This window comes from Diadema antillarum, unplaced genomic scaffold (assembly GCF_040938485.1).
Source record: "Diadema antillarum isolate AM-2024a unplaced genomic scaffold, OU_Dant_1.0 scf00000167, whole genome shotgun sequence".
Classification (NCBI taxonomy): domain Eukaryota; kingdom Metazoa; phylum Echinodermata; class Echinoidea; order Diadematoida; family Diadematidae; genus Diadema; species Diadema antillarum.
This window is the reverse complement of record NW_027271056.1, coordinates 1317882-1340802: the sequence shown is the minus strand read 5'-3', so window position 1 is coordinate 1340802 and position 22921 is coordinate 1317882. Positions and strand designations below refer to the sequence as shown.

Below are 22921 nucleotides of genomic sequence, written 5' to 3'. Positions count from 1 at the left end.
CGTCGTAACGGACTGAGTGTGGATAAAGTGGTCATTTCTTATTATGCTATTTTCTGATATATCTTTCTTTCTGTTTTTTTCTGTAGTCAATGTTCGACCGAAGGAGAAAGGATGAGTTACCTGAAATGCAACTCGGTTTCATCGATGGAGTATGCATTCCCCTTTACGAGGTGATTGTCATTACCAAGAGAGTCGCCACGAAACCAGATCGTTCATACCATAAAGCTCAGTTCCATGTCTTAGGAATAGATTTTACTTTGAACGCTTTGAAATCGAATTGTTCTTTTTTGTTCATCTTTCCCATGACATAATTCCATTCAAATGAAACGAAAAATTGTAGAAAAAATATTTGCATATTTTCTATTATCCTGATCGTATGATATGGTATTAGTTTATAATCCTATTGTTCTGCGATAAAATAAGATTAAATCGAGTTGAATCTGAACTGCATTGAACTTCGTTCTATGTACTAGTTAAAAGCTGACCGACACGACCGGGGTGGGGAAGCGATAGACATTTTGGCTGCTGATAAACGATTCCATTTATAAGCCATGATTATTCATAGTTTGTAGGTGGACAAGATTATGCAGTGATTGCTTTGCCATTAACATTTGACTTATCGAGCAAAACATATCTTTCCCATCAGAACAAGACGACTCTCTTTGATATGATGTCTGAAAAACTAGTTTTTACGCCTCCGATTTCGCCCCGTATTTACGGAGATGGCGACCTTGTTAGAATGCATGTACGTGTATATCCCAAGGTGGCATTCTATTTTCTTCTCTGGCACTTGCGAAAATGTGTGGATTTTTTTCTACAGAACGCACTTTTTCTATGTGTCCTGCCAGTATTTGTTGCGTGGTCACCAACATTACCCCGTCAAATTCTGCCGAACTCTTGTTGCATGCTAGCAATCTGAAATTTAGGAGGCAGTTTCGAATTTGCAGCTCCCTACTTTTTTTTGTGATAGTGTGGCTTATTTCTTTTCTCTCCTTATTTTTGTAGAAAAGTGCATCATGTTTGTATGTATGTATGTATGTATGTATGTATGTATGTATGTGTGTGTGTGTGTGTTCTGTTGAAACTTATTAATACTCTCGAATTCGTGACACTTTTACCATATAGTCGTTTATCAAGAATCTCGTCCATAATTAATGTGTGACCATGATAAACTGTCAACACTGTTCTATTAAAAGAGATACACTTTCGTCATGTCTTGTGCCTTGGTAGGCAGAGAAATGTGAATTATCATCTTCATAATCATAGAAATGTAAAGTACCACCTCTATTCATTCGTTGAATATGTTCTCATATTAATGGTTCTTTTAGGGTGCACAAGGTATAGCTCATGGGGAATACTTAATCTTACCGCGTTTACACAATTCCATTCTAAATATTTTGTCTTTATATTAATTAATGGTTGTTCTTGTATTTTTTTCTATCTCTCATAGTCGTTGGTCCACGTATCAAGCAAGTTCCGGCCCATGTTGGACGGGGTGCGAGCCAACCGGCAAAAGTGGTTAGAACTTAACGAACAGCGGAAGAGGAGAAAAAATACGTACCACCACTCAAAGCAAGGGAGTGTTTAGTCGGACATTCTTTTGCGAGTTAAGTAAAGTTTGAGAGAGAGAGAGAGAGAGAGAGAGAGAGAGAGAAATTTCCAGAGGTGTGTGTGAGTGTGTGTGTGTGTGTGTGTGTGTGTGTGAGAGAGAAAGAGAAAACGAAAATAATCTTCTGTTTAAAACCTGCAATATCTAATGGGTAAGAAAGTTGTCGAGAGCAAGGTGACAAGTAAAGATTAGTTTTTGACTGAATCCTCACTTACTGTAGTGAGCTGTGTGTGGGATAAAGATGTCGGCCATCTTAGATACCAGCTAAGTCTGTATAGGTGACATCTGGATTATCACTGTTCATTACCCACGTTCTATAGGGCAACAGCAAACCCATTGGTGACTTCGCCTTTCACCGTCGGCATCCTATTTCAGTATTCATTCTTTCCTGTTATACGTTTGGATTTTTTGTTAATGGTAGGAACTTAACCACAGATAATTTGCCAATACGGGAGGAAAGCGTGCAAAATGGACAAAGGCCTTGTCAGTCAGAAGAGATGGTGTGATAATAATTGTTATTTTACATTATCTGTATGTCAATCAAAGGTTATCTTTTATTCAAATTGTACTAACGTGTATCAATTGCAGATCATGGTGAAAATGACACATGGTGTTCCTCAAAGGCGATATGTATTTTTTATTCTCCCCCTTTTCCTACAAATCAAGAATCCTCACTAAGCATAAAGACATGTTCTAATTATAAGTTGCATTTTAATCGCCGCCATCATAATGCCCTACCCGCAGCCTGGAAACGAGTCTAGTGCCTCAGCACGTATTTGAAACTACTGGAATAAGAAACTTACCGGAAATCACCTGTCAGACGTCATAAGAGAACTGTATAGGATTGAAGTATTATATGGATTATCTCCCGATCCTGTACTGTGAAAGTACATTGATTTCCCAACGACAGCTTGAATGATCATGCAAGTGTTTCTAGTCTTGCTACAGAACTTCACGACACAATTTTTACGACACTGTCTGTTTTCTCCTGGTCACTCAGTACAACATTTCCAGTGCATTGTCATTGGAAGATATGGATTCATTGTGACATCATCTCACGTAGGTGATTCTTCATAATAGAGTTACAAAGTAGGCCTACGTGGCCACAGTTTACCGCTTATTCCTACATCATGAAGCCCTAATCAAACTACCCTATTTAATATTCACATTTGAAGCGAATTAGGGAGGTGGTCGAGGGGTCAGCTGACGCCACAAGATGTGGGATATGAGATAGCTGATTGACATTCCTTGACTTTGCCAACGGACGCTGTAAACACGTCAAGGATTTACTCTGACCCAACCTTGCATATGAGTTTGTGAAATTCGCATACATGTTATTGTATGCTTCTGTTTTAGCTTACGGATAAAGGCTACAAGCCATTCAATCATGAGATAATGATATTCATCTGCAAATTGTCATGTTGCAATGTCTCAAACATTCCGTTTTGCCCCTCGTATCATAAACCAAGTAATAATAATGACATACGCATTATTTGGAAGTACTATTTGATTTTGTCTCGAAAATGTTGAAAATTGTATCGGACGTTTACGGGAAAAACAGATGTGCTTGTACGTGCATGCAGAGAAAACGAATAATGATTATGAAAGAGATAAATGTATCACAGTACGGGGCTACATTACTCTCCTTTTTGGAAGAATAGAAAGTCTTTGCGCATTTGTCCTATTTCAAAGTATTTCCATTATATTCTAACATTGTATTCTAACATTTTCAGTACCTTTTCCGCTTCATTGTAAACATTTTGTGTATTATGTAATTCTTGAGAGGTATTTGATACATAACCATTATTACACATTGTAATAGTGTCATTTGACCTTAAAATACCCGATCCAGTTTATCTCCAAGCTTTCTGGTCAAAAGCTGCGCAATATTTCCAAACAACAACAACAACAACAACAACATTGACAGAATATTGTTATATAAATTCGTGGCTGACGGGAAGTATAGACGAGAGAACCTCCCTAAATAAAGGTTCAGCACTAAGGATGAAAATGAAAGGAAAGCCCCAAATTAATGGTCTTTTTGGAGCACGTAATCGAATGATGGTTTTGAAGCCCGCTGTACTCTGAAAACCGCCAAATGGAATTTAATGTTAGAGAGAGATATAGATAGAGACAAATTGGTTTAAACAAGGGAATTAGTGACATACTGAAGTCAAGAATCAGATAAGGATATATCTTGCCTCCTCCAGTAAAAGATGACTAATGCGCTAACAGAATGATAGCCAGAAATACATCAAACGCTAAGCACATTGCAATACGACAATAACCTACTCGTGTCTCATGTCCACGACTGCTTTATCTTCGCGATATGATATTTTCATGATTTAACTCTCACTGACAGGACCTCGGCCACGCAAATCTTGCCGGATTAAGACAGCTGCGCCTAGTGCAAAATCAGCAATAGAGTAGACAATTTAGGTAATACTCCATAGGAAGCAAGATGACAGTCAATTTTTAACGTGCTGAGGGTTTATTATTATTATCATTATTATTATTATTATTATTATTATTATTATTATTATTATTATTATTATTATTATTATTATTATTATTATTATTATTATTATCATTATTATTATTATTATCATTATTATTATTACAGCAAGGAAGTCACTTTCATCAGTACTGATACTATCAGGAAATATGGCGATGCTCTCCGATGATTTTGTTAGGTGATGACATTATTTTCTGAATGAGGCTCAGAGACTTTTCTAGCATTATCCTCCGTACGTGTGAAGGCAGTGATTTTCACGATTATACCGGAATTGATGGATGGCTTTCATAGTCAGACCGATACCAATGGCTGAAAACACCAATTAAACCTTATACTGAGGACCAGAAGTGAACAGACCAGCACATTAATAGAAAGAATTTTCAAAAAGTGAACCTCGACTTGCTCGACAGATTTCTGCTAGTGCTGAGTCCGAATAAACATTGTTTGAGGTGAATGGTATTATGTATGACATATCGTTCAAACTAAGCTGTGTCTATTCAGACGACTCCTCGGTGCCGAAAATGGGAAGCACTGACGTCATAATTGTCTCAGAAATGCGTTCTGGATTCAAAGGTCACGTGTTGTTTTTGCCCTTCATAGTCTAGAGGAAAGTCTGCTGGGCTTTGATGGAGCGGATTGGTAATCGAACATCTGGGTTATTTTGCAACTGTGATGCAGTATTTGAATGAAATACTAATACTTGTTCGAATGTAAATATCAATATATCGAAATCAGCATATAACAACTGTAAATAAACATTTTATTACCTACAAGTACTTTCATTTCTGATTACAGGTTGATTGGGTAAAACGAATCGAGTAGTGATTACCGCACATAATGGGTCTTCGCTCTCGAACCATTTAGTAACAACGGACAATAATAACGAATAACTATTGTAGTATGCATCACACATACGCAATTCAGTTTACACCACCGTGTTAATCATTTAGTGCTTCATAACGATACCTTTGGGCTCTCCCACTCCTTGAACCGATGGTTTGTTGAGGACATCGGAAGCAGAAGAACCGCTTTAGATTTTCGCGACGCGGACGTTCTGGAAAAAAAAAAAGTGTTCTGCGCAGGCGTAAAATTGCTTATCAAAATCGATCCCGCGTCGTCTGAGTTTTCACGGTCGGTTCTGGGCCATTTTAGCGTCCGCTCCAATTCTCGACGCAGAAAGCTGCACTCACTTGATGCAATGATCACAATGGGGGCGCCATTTTATTTTGTAAAGGCTGCGTCTTCGCGAAATCTGAAGCTACTTTGCAACACGACGCAGGGAGAGAGGAGAACAGCCAACGCAATCGTCGTCTAACTGACGTCCGCGTCGCAAATCTAAAGCTCCCTATTATCACCAGATGAAGAAGCCCTCAAGTTCTCTCGACAGAGAAATGTCCTTGCAATACACAGGATCCTTTAATCTTGGTTTGTTTGTTTGTTTCATTTTATACTGCGATTCTATACTATCTCATGTTGTCCTTGTATATTATCTTGGAGTCAATTTGTCATATCTCAGCATTTTGAACAAATACATTGAGAAGGTTAGAACCTTAATAATGTGAAGAAAACGACTAGATAGTTCACCGAACCGAGAATCGTACAGAAAATGAGAAATAAAAGTGGCTTAAATTATAACTTGACATCTGGGTTTTATGAGTTTTTTGTCTCGAGTTAAAACAAGAATTATGTGTCTGCTTATGCGAAATGTTTTTCACTTGGACAATAGCTACAATGTATAAACAGCACAAAAAAATGGGTTGACAATTAGTTTTATACTGCTAATACCTTCTGTACAGGCACAAACATATACAAAGGCACAAATGAGTAAATGTCCACGTGTTGGCGTGATAATGGGCCGAATGCATAAAACAAGCAAAAGCACAAGCTCGTCTCGCAAAAGGTCTAGCTCAAGCAATTGCTTAAATCCATATGCATAACCTTTTGCTAGTGCTTATACCTTTTACTTGTCCCGCACAAGCAATTGCTTGCGTTTTTAACAAAAGGAACGTCACGCCTGTGCGAACACAAGAACAAAGGCGAGTGTGGCAGCATTTATTTGAAAGGGCATGTGTGTGCAGAAACATTTCCTGACATAGCAGAATAGCTATGAAATGACACTCATAAATGCATATATAGACGCACATACACAACTATACACACACACACACGTATTACTGGCTTATTCCCATTACTGCTTACAGTAGCCCGGATCTGCCAGATCGCACGTGGAGAGACGTCTCCTTGCTCTCCACCGAAGTCAGATATTCTACCTGTTTTTCATCACATTTTGCGTGCTAACCACTGGACATTCCCGTTGTTGAAATGAAAAATTTCTTACTCTACTTATGAATAATTTCTTGTAGATTTAAACCACTCCTTCACAAGAGTGGTCTTTCTTCCATGAATATGAAAATGATACTTAAAGAGAACGTCCCAGATAAGCAAAAGCTCAAGCTCATTTTACAGAGCTTGGAAAATCGTAAGCAATTGCTAGCAAGAACTAGCAAAAGGTATGTTTTATGCATACGTTTTTAAGCAAGTGCTTGGTCTCTAAGCAATTGCTTGTGCTTGCTAGCAAAAGCTTCTGCTCACAAGCAATTGCTTGTTTTTATGCATACGGATTCGAGTAAAAGGCTAGCACAAGCAATTGCTAGCGTTTATGCATCTGGCCCAATATCATCAAAAGCAAAACTGAAACAAAGTTCATGCTGTATTCATCATCAGATCATTTCGGTATAATGTGTTATTTTGTGTGCCAAAATAATCTGTTGGTGAATACAGCATAACTTTGTTTCAGTTTTATTTTTGATAATATTTATATATATGAATGAATAAATAAATAGATAAATAGATAAATAAATGAATAAAAAAAAATATATATATACATATATATATATATATATATATATATATATAAATGTGAAGCGGGCTTGGCCTCGTACGTGGTGGGTACTGCATCATTGGTATGTGTGAGACGGAAGGAAAACTTGCAGTATAGACGTTGCAGTGGTGTTCAGTCTTGCCTTTATTCCCCGAGCTTTCGGCTATTTCACTAGCCTTTTTCAAGGGCTTGATGAGACATAACATAAAAGCAAAATAGCAACCAATTTGCATGCATTTGAACAGAAATAGAAATAGTAATAACAATGGCTTGGGGGTACCCCCAAGCCACATCACCCCTCACACTTCACTGCCCCCGCATTGCATGTACGAACCCCTCACACTCACCCTCCGGACACCACACACACCACACACAAGCAAATCCCCACGCCCTAAAGGTAACTAATGTAATTTATGTTGGTTTATGTATTACCGTTGGTATTACCTATACTAAACTACTACTACAACTGTATTCTTTCACTGCAAGTGTATGTGATAATACTACCTTTCTGTTGGAGCGAATGTAATATTGCTGCCCATGTTTCTTTTGCTTTGTTTTTGGTTTTGGTTTTTGTTCTGTTGTTTGCCTTATTCTGTTGAAATGTATGCGAATCGGTGTCACTGCCTACATTCCGTTTGATTGTTATTGCTATTTCTATTTCTATTTCTGTTCAAATGCATGCAAATTGGTTGCTATTTTGCCTTTATGTTATGTCTCATCAAGCCCTTGAAAAAGGCTAGTGAAATAGCCGAAAGCTCGGGGAATAAAGGCAAGACTGAACACCACTGCAAAGTCTATACTGCAAGTTTTCCTTCCGTCTCACATTATATATATATATATATATACATATATATATATATATATATATATAACATATCGTCGCTGGGGTGACAAGACCTCGTATCTCAAAAATGTCAAATGTTCAGGAGAGCAAAAAAACATGGCGGCCAAAGCACTGTAGTGAATGGGAAAGCCTTTCCTTTGACATGTCATGGTGGCTTCATTTTTGGAGTAAGACAGTTGGGATTTGGCCAAGACATCACTTGACCTATTATTTGACCATTAAGCTAAAAAAAATTTTTTTTGACATTTTTGAGATACGAGGTCTTGTCACCCCAGCGACGATATATATACACATAATTATATACATGCGTGTGGATGTGTCATATTTCAACCATCGCACACAACAGCAGAGATTTTCCCATCCCTGAGAAATGCAAAGTACAAACACAATTAATAAAACAAATATCCAAAACTCCCGATATCATGTTCAATTCTGTACAAAACAAGCACAGCACAGTGCACTGTATTTGAAGTCTTTCTTTCATCCATCCCTCTATCTTGCAATAATAGCATCATATGCTTCAAGAAAAAAAAAAATATAAGGTTTCAATATCATAATTCATTTTCAAGTTTCAACATTCCAGATTTCTAAGATATAGCATACACATGATAAAAAGAGATCACCTAGCTACATCACACCGCAGAAGTCATCGAAAAGAAGTTTTACGTTATCTGTAGTATATTTAGGGTACATTATTCTAATAATATGTACTTGTAATTCTACAGACAACAATGAAGTCAGAGAGCACGAATGGAAGAGAAAATAATTTCTTGTGGACCTTATCATTGCCAAGATGGAGGCACATTTCAATTCTTTTTTCGCATCTCTCATTGATCGCTGTCCATACCTTGCCAAGCCAGCAACATGCAACTATGTCAAACATATTGGCTGCCTCATTTCTCGCAGTCGCAAAATGTGACTGGTGGCGAGGGCATGATGTGTGACAAATTCGAACCACATATCCTAGACGAATCTCTGTATTCCAAAGGTGAACACTGAGCAAAAGGGTTAGTAAATCATTAAAAGTTCCTTCTATTTGGCAATCAATAATACCCGAGCAAGCATTCAGAGAGGAGTGCATTTGAATATTCTTGGAAGATGTTCTTCAGGGATCCCATCTACCCATCCAGCCTTCTAGCCAAATGAAAACACATCACTGGGTCATTCCCTATGCTAGGCCTTAGGGATAGTTGCACATCGTGGTATTAACTGACTCAGTAACCTGTTTTTTTCTTCTTGTTGTTGTTGGGTTTTTTTTTTCCAGAGTTTCATGACTAGACAAAGGAGAATTAGAAACAACGTTTCTAAGGTCTTTTTGCATGAAGAGTTACCGTGATTTAAAGCTAAAGAAACAAAACGAAACAAAAATGATAAACTTAAAGCCATCAGAACCATACCTGTGAGCAAATTTTGCAACCACAACCCACGGATACTCTTCATGCAAGAAGACCTGAAGTACTTTCGTGGAAAAAACATGATGAAAGATTGATGAGGCAGTATTGATTCCACTAATCTTGATACAGTGTGCAGGAGAAATCAGAAAAAAGAATAAATATCATAAAACCGCATGTGCCACACAAAAGAACCTATGCGTCTTTATAAGAAAAGCAAACATGATTTTTACAGAGTAGAAATAGGACTTAAGTTAATACACCTATGACTGTACAAGGCTGCCAAGTAACACCTGTATCACATGTTCCCATTCCTCTCACCAGTTCAAACCTCCCTAAAACACACTTCAAGGTTGGTATTTGAAGTATGAAAGGCAGAGCACAAATTTAAAAATGGGTCACTCTATTTCATATCACATATACAGCCTAGTCTGCAGTTAACAAATGGCTCAAATGACCTCAAATATTAAACCATCAATATAAGACAATTGTAAAGCTAGGTATCACCCATTTATATACAGGCGACTCCCGTTATAACAAAGCCCTTGGGACCAGCAGTTTTCTTTCGTTATATCAAAATTTTGTTACAGCCGAATAATGAAATACAGAGATATATATGCGCAACTATTATAATTAAACTTGCTTTTTACTTTGATGATAACATGATCCCTTGATTGTCCAGCAATGTTCTTTCATTGCAACATAAAAATGGTTATTTTCGCTTGACTAATTTTTTGCACTCGGCCGGGTAAGAAGAGTTTCACGTGCTTTTAATTCCACGGAATCAAGACATCAACTACTGGACCTTATGGTAAGCACAGATATTTGCAAGTTTTTACTTTCGCGCTAGTTTCTGGTTGCGCGTAATGCGCAAAAATTTCAACACTGCGAAAATCTCCACTTTTACAGTAAAGAAACATTGTAAATACTGTCCATGACATTGCTCATTACAACTCAGATGACCTTCATCTGGTCATGCACAGAACGTCACTCCTACCTGGCTTATTGCAAAAAGAAATGACCAACACTTCCACAACAATCTCTACATCCCTCGCCTGAAAGATTATATCAACCTGACAGAACACTCGCTGCATACCTAATCTGTCAGCCACACACCACTTGTGAGCCTGATAAACGACCGTTTCCCCCTGATGTCTGTACCTGTCCTCAAACAGACCCATCAAAAATTACTGCAGATGTTTCCTCTTAACCAGGACAGTATTTATAGGGCACTGTAACATTCTCACTCACTGATCTTTCTCTTTTGCATGAAAGGTCACATAAGTCTTGACCTCTCAATTCATTTAGTTGCACGTCACTAGGTAAATTCCTACCACAAATACAATGTGATCATTGAAGAAGAAGAATTGAGGGAAATTCATCGTTTACATCTCTCTAAAAAGGATTTGCTCAAATCTGTGCTGAGCATATGGAAGATCATCATTTTCACACATGGTGACATGTGATAACAGCACAAACTAAAATAAGGTAAACCCTTTTGCATAAAGTGTGAACAAAGTAAGATCTACATGATTGGTAAGCAGCATATATAATTAACTGTGGTACATTTAATGGACAAGTCAAGTACTCAATTTTCCACAAAACCCTGGAAGTGACTACTGTAAAACCAGAAATATCTGCATCTGCAACTTTCCCTGAATTGGAGCTGACAGCCTTTTTCACAGCATGAAATTTTGGCCAATGCGAATGGCCACTGGCATTCAATGCATGTAGTCTGGACAAGAACTTTCGCAAGAGAGCCACAACTCATAAGAACATGGCTCTCAATCACCCCCCCCCCCCCCCCCCCCCCATCATCATCATCATCATTAGTAAATGATGCAGATAAGACGCTGTTCTCATTTGGAATCAATTAATGTAGATGCCATCAAACTTTGCAGGGTTCTGATTTTCGTGAGTCAACTGATATTTGTGAAATTAACAACACATGAAAATATCGCCCCCAGTAACAACTGCAACAATGCATACTGCTTCAAGGTGGGATTTATCGTTAACGTCATCTGTTGAGAAATGGGGTATAACTTATTTTTAATTTGTTCTGTGGTTTTCGACTGTAAATTCAACTACCCACAATACTGTGGGGCAAGTTACACTGCAAAATATATCATGCATGCAGTACCTCTTCACCTATTATGACAGAAGCACTCCACATAGGAGAACAGAACATTTCTGACTACCTGCAAAATAAAGGACATGTAAAAAAACACACACAAATAAAGAGAGAGGTATATATTTGGCAAGATGAGAGGGTAGGGCATTGTTGTGGGAGATTTGTTCTTTCTTGGCACTTGAAAATCGGTTGTTGGTTTGGCAGAATGCGGTCTGCGACATGCTATGATACTTGCCATAATACACCACTATGTGGAGTGAGTATTAAAGTGACAAGACTTCCTCGCAGGGCATATTCTGTTCTATCCTTCTTACATGAGGACATAGCTCTGTCTATTTCTGTCTGTCTCCACGGCCACTAAACAAACTGTTGAGGTACAGGCGATAACCATTATAAGGAAGTCCTTGGGAACAGCAGTTTTCTTTATTTCTATCACTTATATCACAATTTTGTTATAGCCGAACAGTAAACTATATAAAGATGATGGTCTTAGAACCTGAATTTTTACTTTGTTGTAACAAGTATTTTGTTATAAACATGTTCAATACAATGGGCGTGCACTGCATTGACAAAAAAAAAAAAATTGAACAAAATTGAAAAACTCAGCATGTCAAAGTGAGGCTGCGATTTCTTTGCGAAGCACAACACAAAATACTTAATGTGATAATGTTTAATCAGTCAAAATCAATACAAAAAAGAAAGAAAAAGAAAACACTACCTCATCACTTCAAAAAACCCTTCTGCACGTACAAGAAACTGAAGGAGGCATTGATACCATGTGTGACCAATAAATACATGAACAATGTATAGCTGTCACATGTCACTTTTTACTGGTACGTCAGGTGCTGATGGTATGTTATAATCACAATTTAAAACACAGAAACAGATTGAGTCACACTTGATAGATACAGACCTTAAGAGATATACATATCCTGCTTTATGTATGATGCTCAGAGTTGGTTTTACAGCTATGATCCCTTTTAAAGTTGGTAGTTTTACATTCATTGCGATGAATACAGCCCTGTTTAGAAAAGTACTCTGCGTCGCTAGCAACCTACAACACTTTCAGTTACCATGTGTAGCAGCAGCTGGGGCAAATAAGCTGTGAGTATTCTAGCTGTTGCTATGGTAACTACAAACACTGAAGGCTACAGTGGCTGCAAAGCTCCGAATGACGGGGTCCCTGCACTTGCCCAGTTTACGCTCCTCGTGAATGCATTCATTGTAATCAATTTGGCTATACCAGAATACACGATAAAAGCACACAAGAGTATAGTGTACAGCTCAGTGTGTTTCCACCTTGTTTGCATGCACTGCATCAATCAAAGACCAGCAAACCACGAGGGATAGATTTGCACCTATCAGCTCCCGCCCCAATACACTCATGGCCACGCACTTGCATCTCACATCACACCTACAAATGCTCTGTGCTAGCTTTAGTATTTAGTAGAATTTCCTCCCGCCACACTCCCGCTATGGCCAGCCGCAAACAATGCTGAAGTTAGCTCGCCTGTGCCTGCATGGTTCTGAACTTGGGTAGGAAGAGGCCGAACTTGGATTCGACGCCGGAGAAGGTGGCGACAGCCAGCTGCATGCCTCCGATATGATCTGGATTGACCGGAGGGAGGTCAGCCGGATGGGTTGGGGTTTTGACCTCTGACCCCTCAGGCCGCCTGTAGGAGGGAGGGAGATCAAAAGCACAAATCATATCGAGAGGTCACTCATTGTTACATCATATACCTTACGTTACTTTTGGAGGAAAAAAAGAGCATTCATTCATTTCAGGGCTATTTTACAAAGAATACACAGGTGAGAGTGCGTTAGAGGAGATGCAATGCACTTGAGGGTATTCACAACGGTGTAACATGCACTACATTGTGAATACCTTAAAGTGAGCAGCATCTCCACTAACATCACAAATTTAAACCTGTGTATTATTTGATTTATGAAATGGGTAAAAAATTAACAGCATTTTTTGTGTACCTTTATAGGTCAATACCACTCAGTTACATATAAAACCTGCTCAAATGCCAAGATGTCCAAAGATGTTTGTTCCAAACACTCATGCACCTGGCAAACACTTTATTTACACAGTGCTGGTACGTAGGTACACACATACATATGCAAAATTGAGGCTGGCAGGCCCGGTCGCAGCACGAACTAGAAGTTGTTTACAGAAAAATGTGATTCAGAGCGCGAAAAGTAGCGCACGACACGCTTTTTAACAACTGACTGAATACACACTGCTAGAGTATAAATTGTAACGTCTGTTGCCGCGCAGTTATGCTTTCTCTGTAATGTCCCATAGGATGACATGCCGTGGTGTTATGCTTTTTCATTGCACACTTTTTGCACGGCCGTGCAAGTTAGTAAGAAAATCAAGGGCGCACATGTGACTCATTTCAACGCTTCTGATTGGCTACATTCTTGAATTCATTTTATAATTGATTCTTTCATTTGAAAATGGTACGTTCTGTAGTGATCATTTCACATTTGTGCAAAGAGGGACACCTACGATTATACACATGGAGACATCTAACACAATTATCCCAATCACAACACACTCATATCTCTCACACTTACCTGCCACCAAAGTCGATGGGTATCGCCCTTTGGAGTAACTCGTAGGTAAGCAGGGTCACACCAAACTGGGGCGACGATCTGAAGATTCGAGCTGCAGCCAAGGAATAATAACAAGATGATTGGGGTCAAGTTTAGCAGTCATTTAATGAAATGTGGCACTGATGAGAGTCAAGCATTTTGATTTTCCACTCATGATAATGTGACCAATACAATCATATGAGGCAGAGACAACCTTATGTCTCATGTTAAGTGGTATAATCCAATTAAAAATCTTCGTACACAAATATGCTTAGTGTGAACATATTTCAAGACTGCATTTCACACCAATGTATATTATTATCTGCACATCACTAGAAGCGGACATCCACTGTTTATTGTCCCCCAAGTGGGCGTGTCCATCAAACTACACCTGTCCCACCCATTCATGCACCCCATTCTACCCCCTGGCTCCAGAATCTTACCGGGTCCGCCTTTCCAGAATGCCCGGAAGCCCTCCTGCTTATAGATCTTCCGCGCGCAGTCAAAGACGCCAGTGTAGGTTGCCTGACCTGTCCTTGCTACCACCTGTAGTCTCGTCTTGATCACGTCTGCTGGGGTTACTGAGTAGGCGGCCGGAGCGCCTGTGAGTGGTGAAAGGATGGTGAAAGGATGACAAATCTTGTGAGTCAAGTCACATGCAGAAATGGTCTTCCTGCTACCAAGTGTAAAAGGTTACAAATAAGTTCAGCCATTCTGAAATCATGGCTGCCAGACAGTGAAAAATGTCAGAATTACAACCATTTGTGCAATTTCAATTGGATTCGTCATCTAAGGTTTATTCTAAAAAGTCACTAAAAACGATGAATATGATTCCCCTAAAATTGGAAGTTTTTGGATGCATATATTTGACCTTTAAATTTCTATCGCAATGGCTCGCTTGTCAGAGAACCTTTTCACGGACACACATGAATGTATTTCACTGCACATAGTTTGCGGATGTCTTTCTTTCTTCAATTCTAAAAGACAGTTTTCATATCTATAATTTTCACATTTAAGTGCAAATGTACGAACAAGAGACATGTATTTGTCTGTGTTATCCAGTATAGCGGGGAAAGGGTTGTTCATGCAGCAATATGGCTGATCAACAGTTGCTGTCCACAGACAGTCTGAATGGAATTGGTGGATTTTGTCATAACAGTGGTGGGAAGGGTACCAGTAATTCGTGCTAGAGAAGGTTAGATACTTGGAAAGAGTGAGGTGACCTTCTGCTTCAAGCCAATAGCTTGTATTTTGATTGATATTAAACACACAATGTGGTATATCAGAACATCTAGAATGGAGAGTTGTTTAAGTGAAGTAGCATGTCAACTCAAGCACGAGTGGAGGTAGACCATGCTATGTACACAATATTAGTATACACCTCTCCTGCCCCCCCCCCCCAACATAATAAATCTGCATAGCAAATTTCTATGAAATTTGCCCAGAAATGTAGCAGTTCAGGTCACAAAAGAAATATGACTTTGCCACATGGTCTGGTACCAAACGGTAGGCTGGACCAACAACTGAATGAGTTGAAGCAAAGTGCCAAGGCTGAAAACACAAGATATAAATCACGACAGAGGGATGAAAGAGATGCAAAGAATGAAATTGTATGGCTGACCTGCTAATGTGGCTGCACACAGCAGTGAGGTGGGAGAATTGTGTCCCTCCCTATCTGCAAAGTACGTCTTGAGGTGAGCATAGACCGGGAAGTAGATGGCTGAGAAAGGGATGTCACGAAGGAAACATGCCCTCGCCCCCTGGATGCAAGGAAACAACAGGAAATTACACCTTGGTGGTTAGAAAATGATTGTCTTCTTAAAGACATTACAGATCTCTGCCTAGCTGCTATGAAACTTAATAATGATTTAGCCTAAATTTCTGTGCTCCATGCATTGAAATAAACTCTTGTTTAGAAAACATCTAGTTCATCATGAAAAGGAAACAAACTCTTAGTATTTAGAGTTTTAACCAATCATGGCATACCTACGTTGTTATTTAACCCAGTGAGGACGGACTGATTTTGCTACAACACACATTTCCCATACACACCTGCCCGAGTATACTCATGACTTGTCCTCAATGGATCAAAGGTTTGGTTTTTTTTTCTAATTTCTTCATGTGAGTTAATAACCACTCTGCCAGATGCGTACAGATTTAGCATGTTAACATACACATCTTGAGTGACTGATGGAGTAACAGAAAATGCCGAGAGCTATCAGCTACTAATATTTGATACAATACTTGCTATCAGTAAACTACCCATTTTACAGTGACTGCTAATGATGACTATACTCCATTTAAGCATTGCTCATTGCATCACTCCTACAATCACATAAGGCAAACTGGTAATGTAGCTACTGTCCTATTTATTGGAATCATCATCACATATGAGATGATTTCATGTAAATAGAATGCAGGATGATACAAAAGTGCAAGCCACCATTTAAGTCTAAAACAGACTGGTGACCCTTTCTTACCTTGTAGAGCCCAAAGAAACCCAGGTCCTTCATGACCGAGATCGCGCTGACACGGGGCCCAGTCTGGATCTCGCCAGCTACCTGCAGCCTGATCTTGACAATCTCCAGGGGGTTGGTGAACATCACCTGGGATGCACCAGCCTATGATGGGGAGAAATGGGTGACAGGGAAAGATGATTAGCATTAATTCTTGAAGAAGGAAGCCCATTAGCTGATCACATCCCAATCTCCTTGTTGCAGCCATCTACAGCACCAAGGGAGGTGACCTTTAAAATTCAAATGAACAACAACTGAAGGAACAGGACAATTATAAAAATACCAAACAGTCTTGATTGAGGCTTCCATCCCAAATTCTCCTCATTTTACCAGTACCTCAAAAAAGGATTTTACACTTGACTAAAAGCATTTAAAACATCAACTGCTCACTTAACCCTAAAAAGACTGGGGGGGGGGGGGGGGGGGGGGGCCTAAAAGCCCCCCCCCCTCGACATTTCGCGCGACTACTCTGCAACACGCAATGCTCTCACCGCGATGCTCTATGACTTTTTTCTTTCAAGTTTCCCGCACATTTTGACACCAAATTTGTGACGCCCGGGGATAGTTCTGAAGTTACATAACATTTTGTACACGCATGTGAGGCCAAAAATGGCTCAAAAAATGTGATTTTGTGTACAAAGTCAATGCAAATTGAGTTTTTTCACATGGTTCATATAAATATGCTTATTTTTACTCTCAATGGCTAAAATTAATTTGTTTTAGGAGTATTATGCTTCAAAAAGTGTCTGCCATAAATTTTGTAAAAAAAAACAACGAAAACAAGAGGTAGAAAAAACACAGAAATACATAAGAAATTCATGAAACAATAAAATGAATAAGAAATTAATTTTGATACCGAATTTTTTTTCCAGTGCATTTGCTAAGAATGCCTCAAAGAATAATCAGACCAAAAATGAGCACTTTTGGAGCTTATTTACTGATTTAGATCAGAGTCTGATTTCTCGCATAAATTAGCATAATTAATCAAAATAAAATAAAAGAAGACTCTTTTGGAATATTTAAATATACAATCTTGTAGATTACATCGCACACTACCCCTGTGCAAATTTTCGCGGCGATCGCGCCATCCACGGCCGAGATCTTAAGGGGGGGCCCTTTAGGCCCTCCCCCCCCACCCAGTCTTTCGAGCTACCAAAATAGCCCAGTCTTTTTAGGGTTAAGAGAAATCAAGGAAGCTCTATGCTCTACTTGTGGAAAGCTTTTATTTTGTTTTGTTTTGTTTTGTTTTTGTTTTTATTGTTGTTGTTGTTTTTCTACTCTTGAAGTTTGCTTTCAGTTTATGTAAAGTGGAACAAAATACACCAGAAGGTGGTAAAAAAGTTGAATACACTATAAGACCTGGTAATCACAATATGGCCGCTTCCTACTTCCAACGAATCTAGACCAGTGACCTTGGGTTACTCACACATCCACCAGCGAGCATCTCTCCCCAGAATGGATAGGTGCCGTCCTCTCTCCTGACGTGGTCCCTCACAAGGTCATTCATGGTCAGTTTGATGGCCTTCTCTGGAGCCACTCCAACCAGCTGGGGTGGGAGACCTGGGGGAGAGACATCAGTGGGTGCAGTGGCACATTAAGCAGTTCATGCTCCTTACATAACCCTATCACCCTTACCCCATCTTCTTCAATTGCCACATACTTGGACCTTTCACACATTTTAACTCATACTGAAAACGTGGAAATTTTCGCGGTACATTAATTTTCGCGGATTTCGCGCTACGTTCGGCTAGCGCGAATTCAAAAACGCGCGAATATATCTTCACAATTTTCTATGCACATTTTGAACGGGATGAATTGTGTGCGCTTCATCGATGATACTGCTACGTAGTACAATGTACAGGCATGTTTACGCTACTAGTGCTGTGCGAAGAGACGATAGATTGCTGTGTACTGTAGCGGTGGTATGCATGTGTGCACCGCACGCACCGATGCTACATTCCCCCGTGACTACGGTACTACAATCACAGCTGTACTACGTATTTAAGTGCTTGTACTCGCAGTCGAGCCGCTCGCTATGTCGCTTGTCGTACGCTGGCATAGCAAGCTATGTAGCAGAGGCTTTGGATGAAAGCAGTGAATGTGTACTACTGCAGTAAAGTAACCTACTGCGGAGCGCGAATTTAAGAACCCGCGAATATGTTTTCGAGCCGCTCAGCGCGAAAAATTAATCGCGCGAAAATATTGACGTTTACAGTATATCATGGCAGAATCCCTATTCCCTATAAAGAAAGCACTTGCTTTTAATGCTTCACCTACACTTGAGACTAGTTCATGGTATTGATGTTTTTATCCAATTTGCTTGATACGATGTGAACACGAAACCAACAATATGCAAATACTTTACAAAGTTTCATCCAGGTGAATTCACACTATCACATGGAAAGGGTTGACAAACAATGATGTTACAAACCTATGATATTCATTATACTCCACCTAGTGCCAAATACTTGTTGCACAAAATCTCCACCTTTACCATGATTCATCAATATCACTGTCTTGCAAGGTCATACTACTCTTCCAAATGAGAACAACATCACCCACAATGCTCATCCTGCACTAATCCAAGGACTACCTCTAACACATCTCGCATCATTGACAGGATGAAGACTAAGGTTCCTTGTAGAAAAAAAGGTAACTTGAGAACACGGACCTTCTGAAATGACTCTTGTACAATCTCATGTTCTCAGTGACTGGCCGGATGTTTGACTTACCTCTGTACAGACCAAAGAAGCCTTCGTGCCTGATGACCTTCTTGAAACAGTCCCAGCTGTTCTTGTACATCAGCTCTCCGACCAGCTGACCGCTCCGCTGGTTCTGCATTCTTGTTTTGACCAGGTCGATGGGGTACACTGCTGTAGCACCAGTGGCTGCAAACAAGTTTTAAATTATTGAGAATGGTCAACTTCGTGTAACGGAGTGAAAATGGCCCTGACTTCTTGAGCTGACAACACAGATATCATCATTTGCTTGGTCATTGTGCACTTCCAAAAAGCAGTCTAAATTAAAAGTGCACACTTTGACAGTGAAATGCAATTCCAAACATAACTTCCAGTTTTGTTGATATAAAAATTAAGTCACTCAATGTGTCATGAAAACACCATTAAACTCAGAGGCATACAATTTTTTTTTTTTTTTGCTTTACAGTGGCCACTCTCCAGATACATATTCTTTCTTCTGTCAGCCTGATGCCCTATCATGATAACTCCTGGATGTTTTTCCTATAACATGCAGAGTGTCTTGTGCACTTGCTTAGCTCTCTGTTTCCTCAATCTGCCATTCTCCATGAAAACCTATGTTCCTCCGGTGGCACCCTTCATCCCTGCTGAGGCCGCACACTGACAGGGGCCGCACACTGACAGGGGATGGGCACCTTTGGCTGGTAGGTAGCCGTCACCCCCCTACACTCACCTCCTGCGATGGAGCCCAGCGTGAAGCGGTAGACGGACTCCAGACCCTGTAAGAGGAGGGTCCTCTCCACCTGCTCCTTGGGCTGTGACACCTGGATCTTCTTGATGAGGTCTGTGGGTGGGGTAATCTTCTGCAGATCCTTCATGGTGATACGCCTGACAGAGATTAGGAAAGAAGGGGTGTGTTCACACCACAACACTTTTCCATGTATATGCCAGTGGGAGTGGTTCACTTTTCTTAATACAGCCACTTCACAAGCATATTTCATAATCTGTCCTACTTGTACATAAAATCTTTCTCTCTCTCTCTCTCTCTCTCTCTCCCTCTCTTCTTTATATTTCATTAAGACAAGAGAGTCATCTCACTGGCTCAAGTTTCGGTCTTCTCCTTTTCGAATTCAAATTTCAATAACTTGTCTCCGTCACAAATTCATCTTGTTACAAGACAGTGTAGATGACAAGGGTTACTTGATGAGGGTCCTGAACCAAACACCTGGTAACTGAAAGCTTTTAGTGCAGCAAGGGAAAAGGTACTGTAACCATCATTGGCAATTGCCAGCAACTGTAAAATAATCACAATTTAGTCATTCTCTATATTTGCTTCTACTATTTATCTATGCTGCCACAAATTTAAGAATCAACACAAAAAGTTGATAAGTTGACAGATCATGCACATTGATGTACAGTGTATTTCATCTTGCTTCAAAAACTCAATTTGAGTAGATGCATGCAAGGGGGATTCCAAATGTCATAACCTCACACAAAGAGTTGTAAATAAGTCAATAAAAAGAAAGAGAATACAGGAAGATATGACAATTCACAGAGTATCATAAGGTATCACAGGGAATATTTGCACCTGTCTTAGATAAAAGAAATGCTTAAAAATGAGCCTCACATAAAGCATCTGCTATTTGCAAATAAAATGGGGCATAGGGGACATTGCATTTGCTAAGAATAAAATACAGACAAAGGCAGAAAATAGGCAAGTTGAAATCAACAGTCACTGCTGATTTTCTTAGCTGATCAAAGGGAGAGAGAAAGAATCCAGCAACTTAAATAATCAGAATAAAGACATGGACTCCAACTCCAGATTGGCAGCAGTCACATCAATTGCAAAAGAGGGAAATCACTGCACCATTCAACAGCAAACTCCACAATGGACATTAGTTCTGAAGTCAAGTAATGACATGTACCCACTATGAACACGGATTACTGGCCTTGTCATGTGTGCATGTTTGTTACATGATGTGCACACCCACATGTACTTCATAAACTGTACGGAGTTAAACAATCGTATAATGTGGGTAAGACCACACATTGTACATGTACATGTATGTGATCAGATTAAAGTGAAAACAAAGTTCTGGTAAGGGCTTGAGAACCCGTCTGGCACCATTTCATATTTGCTTGCAATATATCGAAAGAGTCTACAAAGAAACTTACCTGGCTGACGCGGTTTGCCGGAATGATGAGTCGTTTTGGAGTATTTTGAGAAAAACAATAAAAGTCGGAAAACCGCCTTTTATTCCAAAAGGCTCCAGACTAACTCGGTCTCAGGGAAAACTCGACCCTATTTCAGACAATTTACACGCAGTTCGTGATCGCCATAATTATTCTACTCTATGATACTAAACGAGGCCTAACTGAACAAACAGGAAAGTGCGTGCTAATCCTGTACAAAACAAATGGACAGCGCGCGGTCCTCAAGCCTATACGCACATCACCTCAGTTTACTGAGACGCGCGGTCTATGAGGTTTTTGTTGTTGTTTATCAAGTGTCTTTGATTGTTTTTAGAGGTGCTTGATAGGTGCACACTAATTTTGCATGCGCGCCAAAGAGGTTTTTGATGCGCGCGTTGTAACAACTCGGACCATTACTGCAAGTGAACGCGAAGCGCTACAATGTAGTTTATGCAGGCCGCTCCCATAGTACAACACTGTACAATCCAGAGGGACAACCAATACAACTCATCCCGCCGTCGAAGCGGGGCCGAGTTATCCCCGAGTCCGAGTTTAGCCTGACCCCGTTCGGGTAAGTTCTGAGACTGAACCTTTTTGGTTAATATTTCGCATTTTCGTTGTTACCCATCGAATATCTTGTTATTACAGCGTTATTCCGCACATTTCCTAGGCATACGTTCACATTTGGGAGCGAAATTTGACAACTTTTGCAGGCGTACCAGAACTTTGTTTGGGTTTCAACATGATCATTTGATGAAAAAATGTTTTGTAGTATTCTTCCATGGACCGAACATTCTTGGGTATTTACTCTTGGAGGAAAAGTTTCACGCAGACAACGACAAATAATGGAGAAAGTAGCATGTAGTGAAATGTGGACACACTTTTTAGGTACACTTTGTGCACATAAAGTAGAAAAACACTGTTCAGTTGTCTGTAGTTATACATAGGCAGCTAAAGTGCTGCCTTGTTAATTAATTGTTGTTTACGCTGGAAAAATGGTTATGTAGAAATATTGAAGATGGGGATATGCATTGCTCTCAGAGTACAGTAACAGTGGAAATGTTCACTGAGTGGAAATTTTCGAGCATTTTGTGTACAATCAAAAACTATTGTAAACATCCATATTTTCATGTAATCAATTCTCCATGCTTTGTAGTTCAAAAACATATATTCACAGGTTCTTGAATTCGTGCTGCAGAGTTGTCAACCCATTCAAAATGTGCAGAGAAAATTGTGAAGATATTTTTATGGGTTTTAGAATTTGTGCTAGCCAAAAGTAGCATGAAATATGCAAGAATTAATGCACCATGAAAATGTCTGTGTTTCAACTAGCATGAAAATAAAAGCACGCAAATATCTTCTCGCTTCTTATATGTACCACAATGTAATGTTTTGATCCCTCAGAATAAAAAACATGCAAAATTTATCTTACTCGGCAGTGCACAAAAAATTACTCATGCGAAAATATCTACTGCTACAGTCGTTAAACTAACTCATAATAAGATCAGAAATGATGACAGCCATAGCCACACCCCTCCCCCCCC

General features: G+C 39.6%; 2 protein-coding genes across 2 annotated transcripts in view; one reads left to right on the top strand and one right to left on the bottom strand.

Annotated features, from left to right (window-relative positions):
- Positions 1-2100, top strand: part of LOC139722569 (dual 3',5'-cyclic-AMP and -GMP phosphodiesterase 11A-like) — a 135396-nt gene extending 133296 nt beyond the window's left edge. Inside the window, exons 19-20 of the mRNA XM_071633860.1 lie at positions 87-170; positions 1451-2100. Coding sequence (XP_071489961.1) covers positions 87-170; positions 1451-1588 — 222 coding nt within the window. The 3' untranslated portion in view covers positions 1589-2100. The remainder of the gene's footprint in view (positions 1-86; positions 171-1450) is intronic.
- Positions 2101-12872: 10772 nt separating this feature from the next.
- The window catches only part of LOC139722529 (electrogenic aspartate/glutamate antiporter SLC25A12, mitochondrial-like), a 42647-nt gene continuing 32598 nt past the window's right edge, over positions 12873-22921 (bottom strand). Inside the window, exons 9-16 of the mRNA XM_071633816.1 lie at positions 19918-20072; positions 19221-19376; positions 17915-18048; positions 16453-16593; positions 15594-15732; positions 14416-14574; positions 13955-14045; positions 12873-13044 (exon numbers count right to left, since the gene is read on the bottom strand). Coding sequence (XP_071489917.1) covers positions 12873-13044; positions 13955-14045; positions 14416-14574; positions 15594-15732; positions 16453-16593; positions 17915-18048; positions 19221-19376; positions 19918-20072 — 1147 coding nt within the window. The remainder of the gene's footprint in view (positions 13045-13954; positions 14046-14415; positions 14575-15593; positions 15733-16452; positions 16594-17914; positions 18049-19220; positions 19377-19917; positions 20073-22921) is intronic.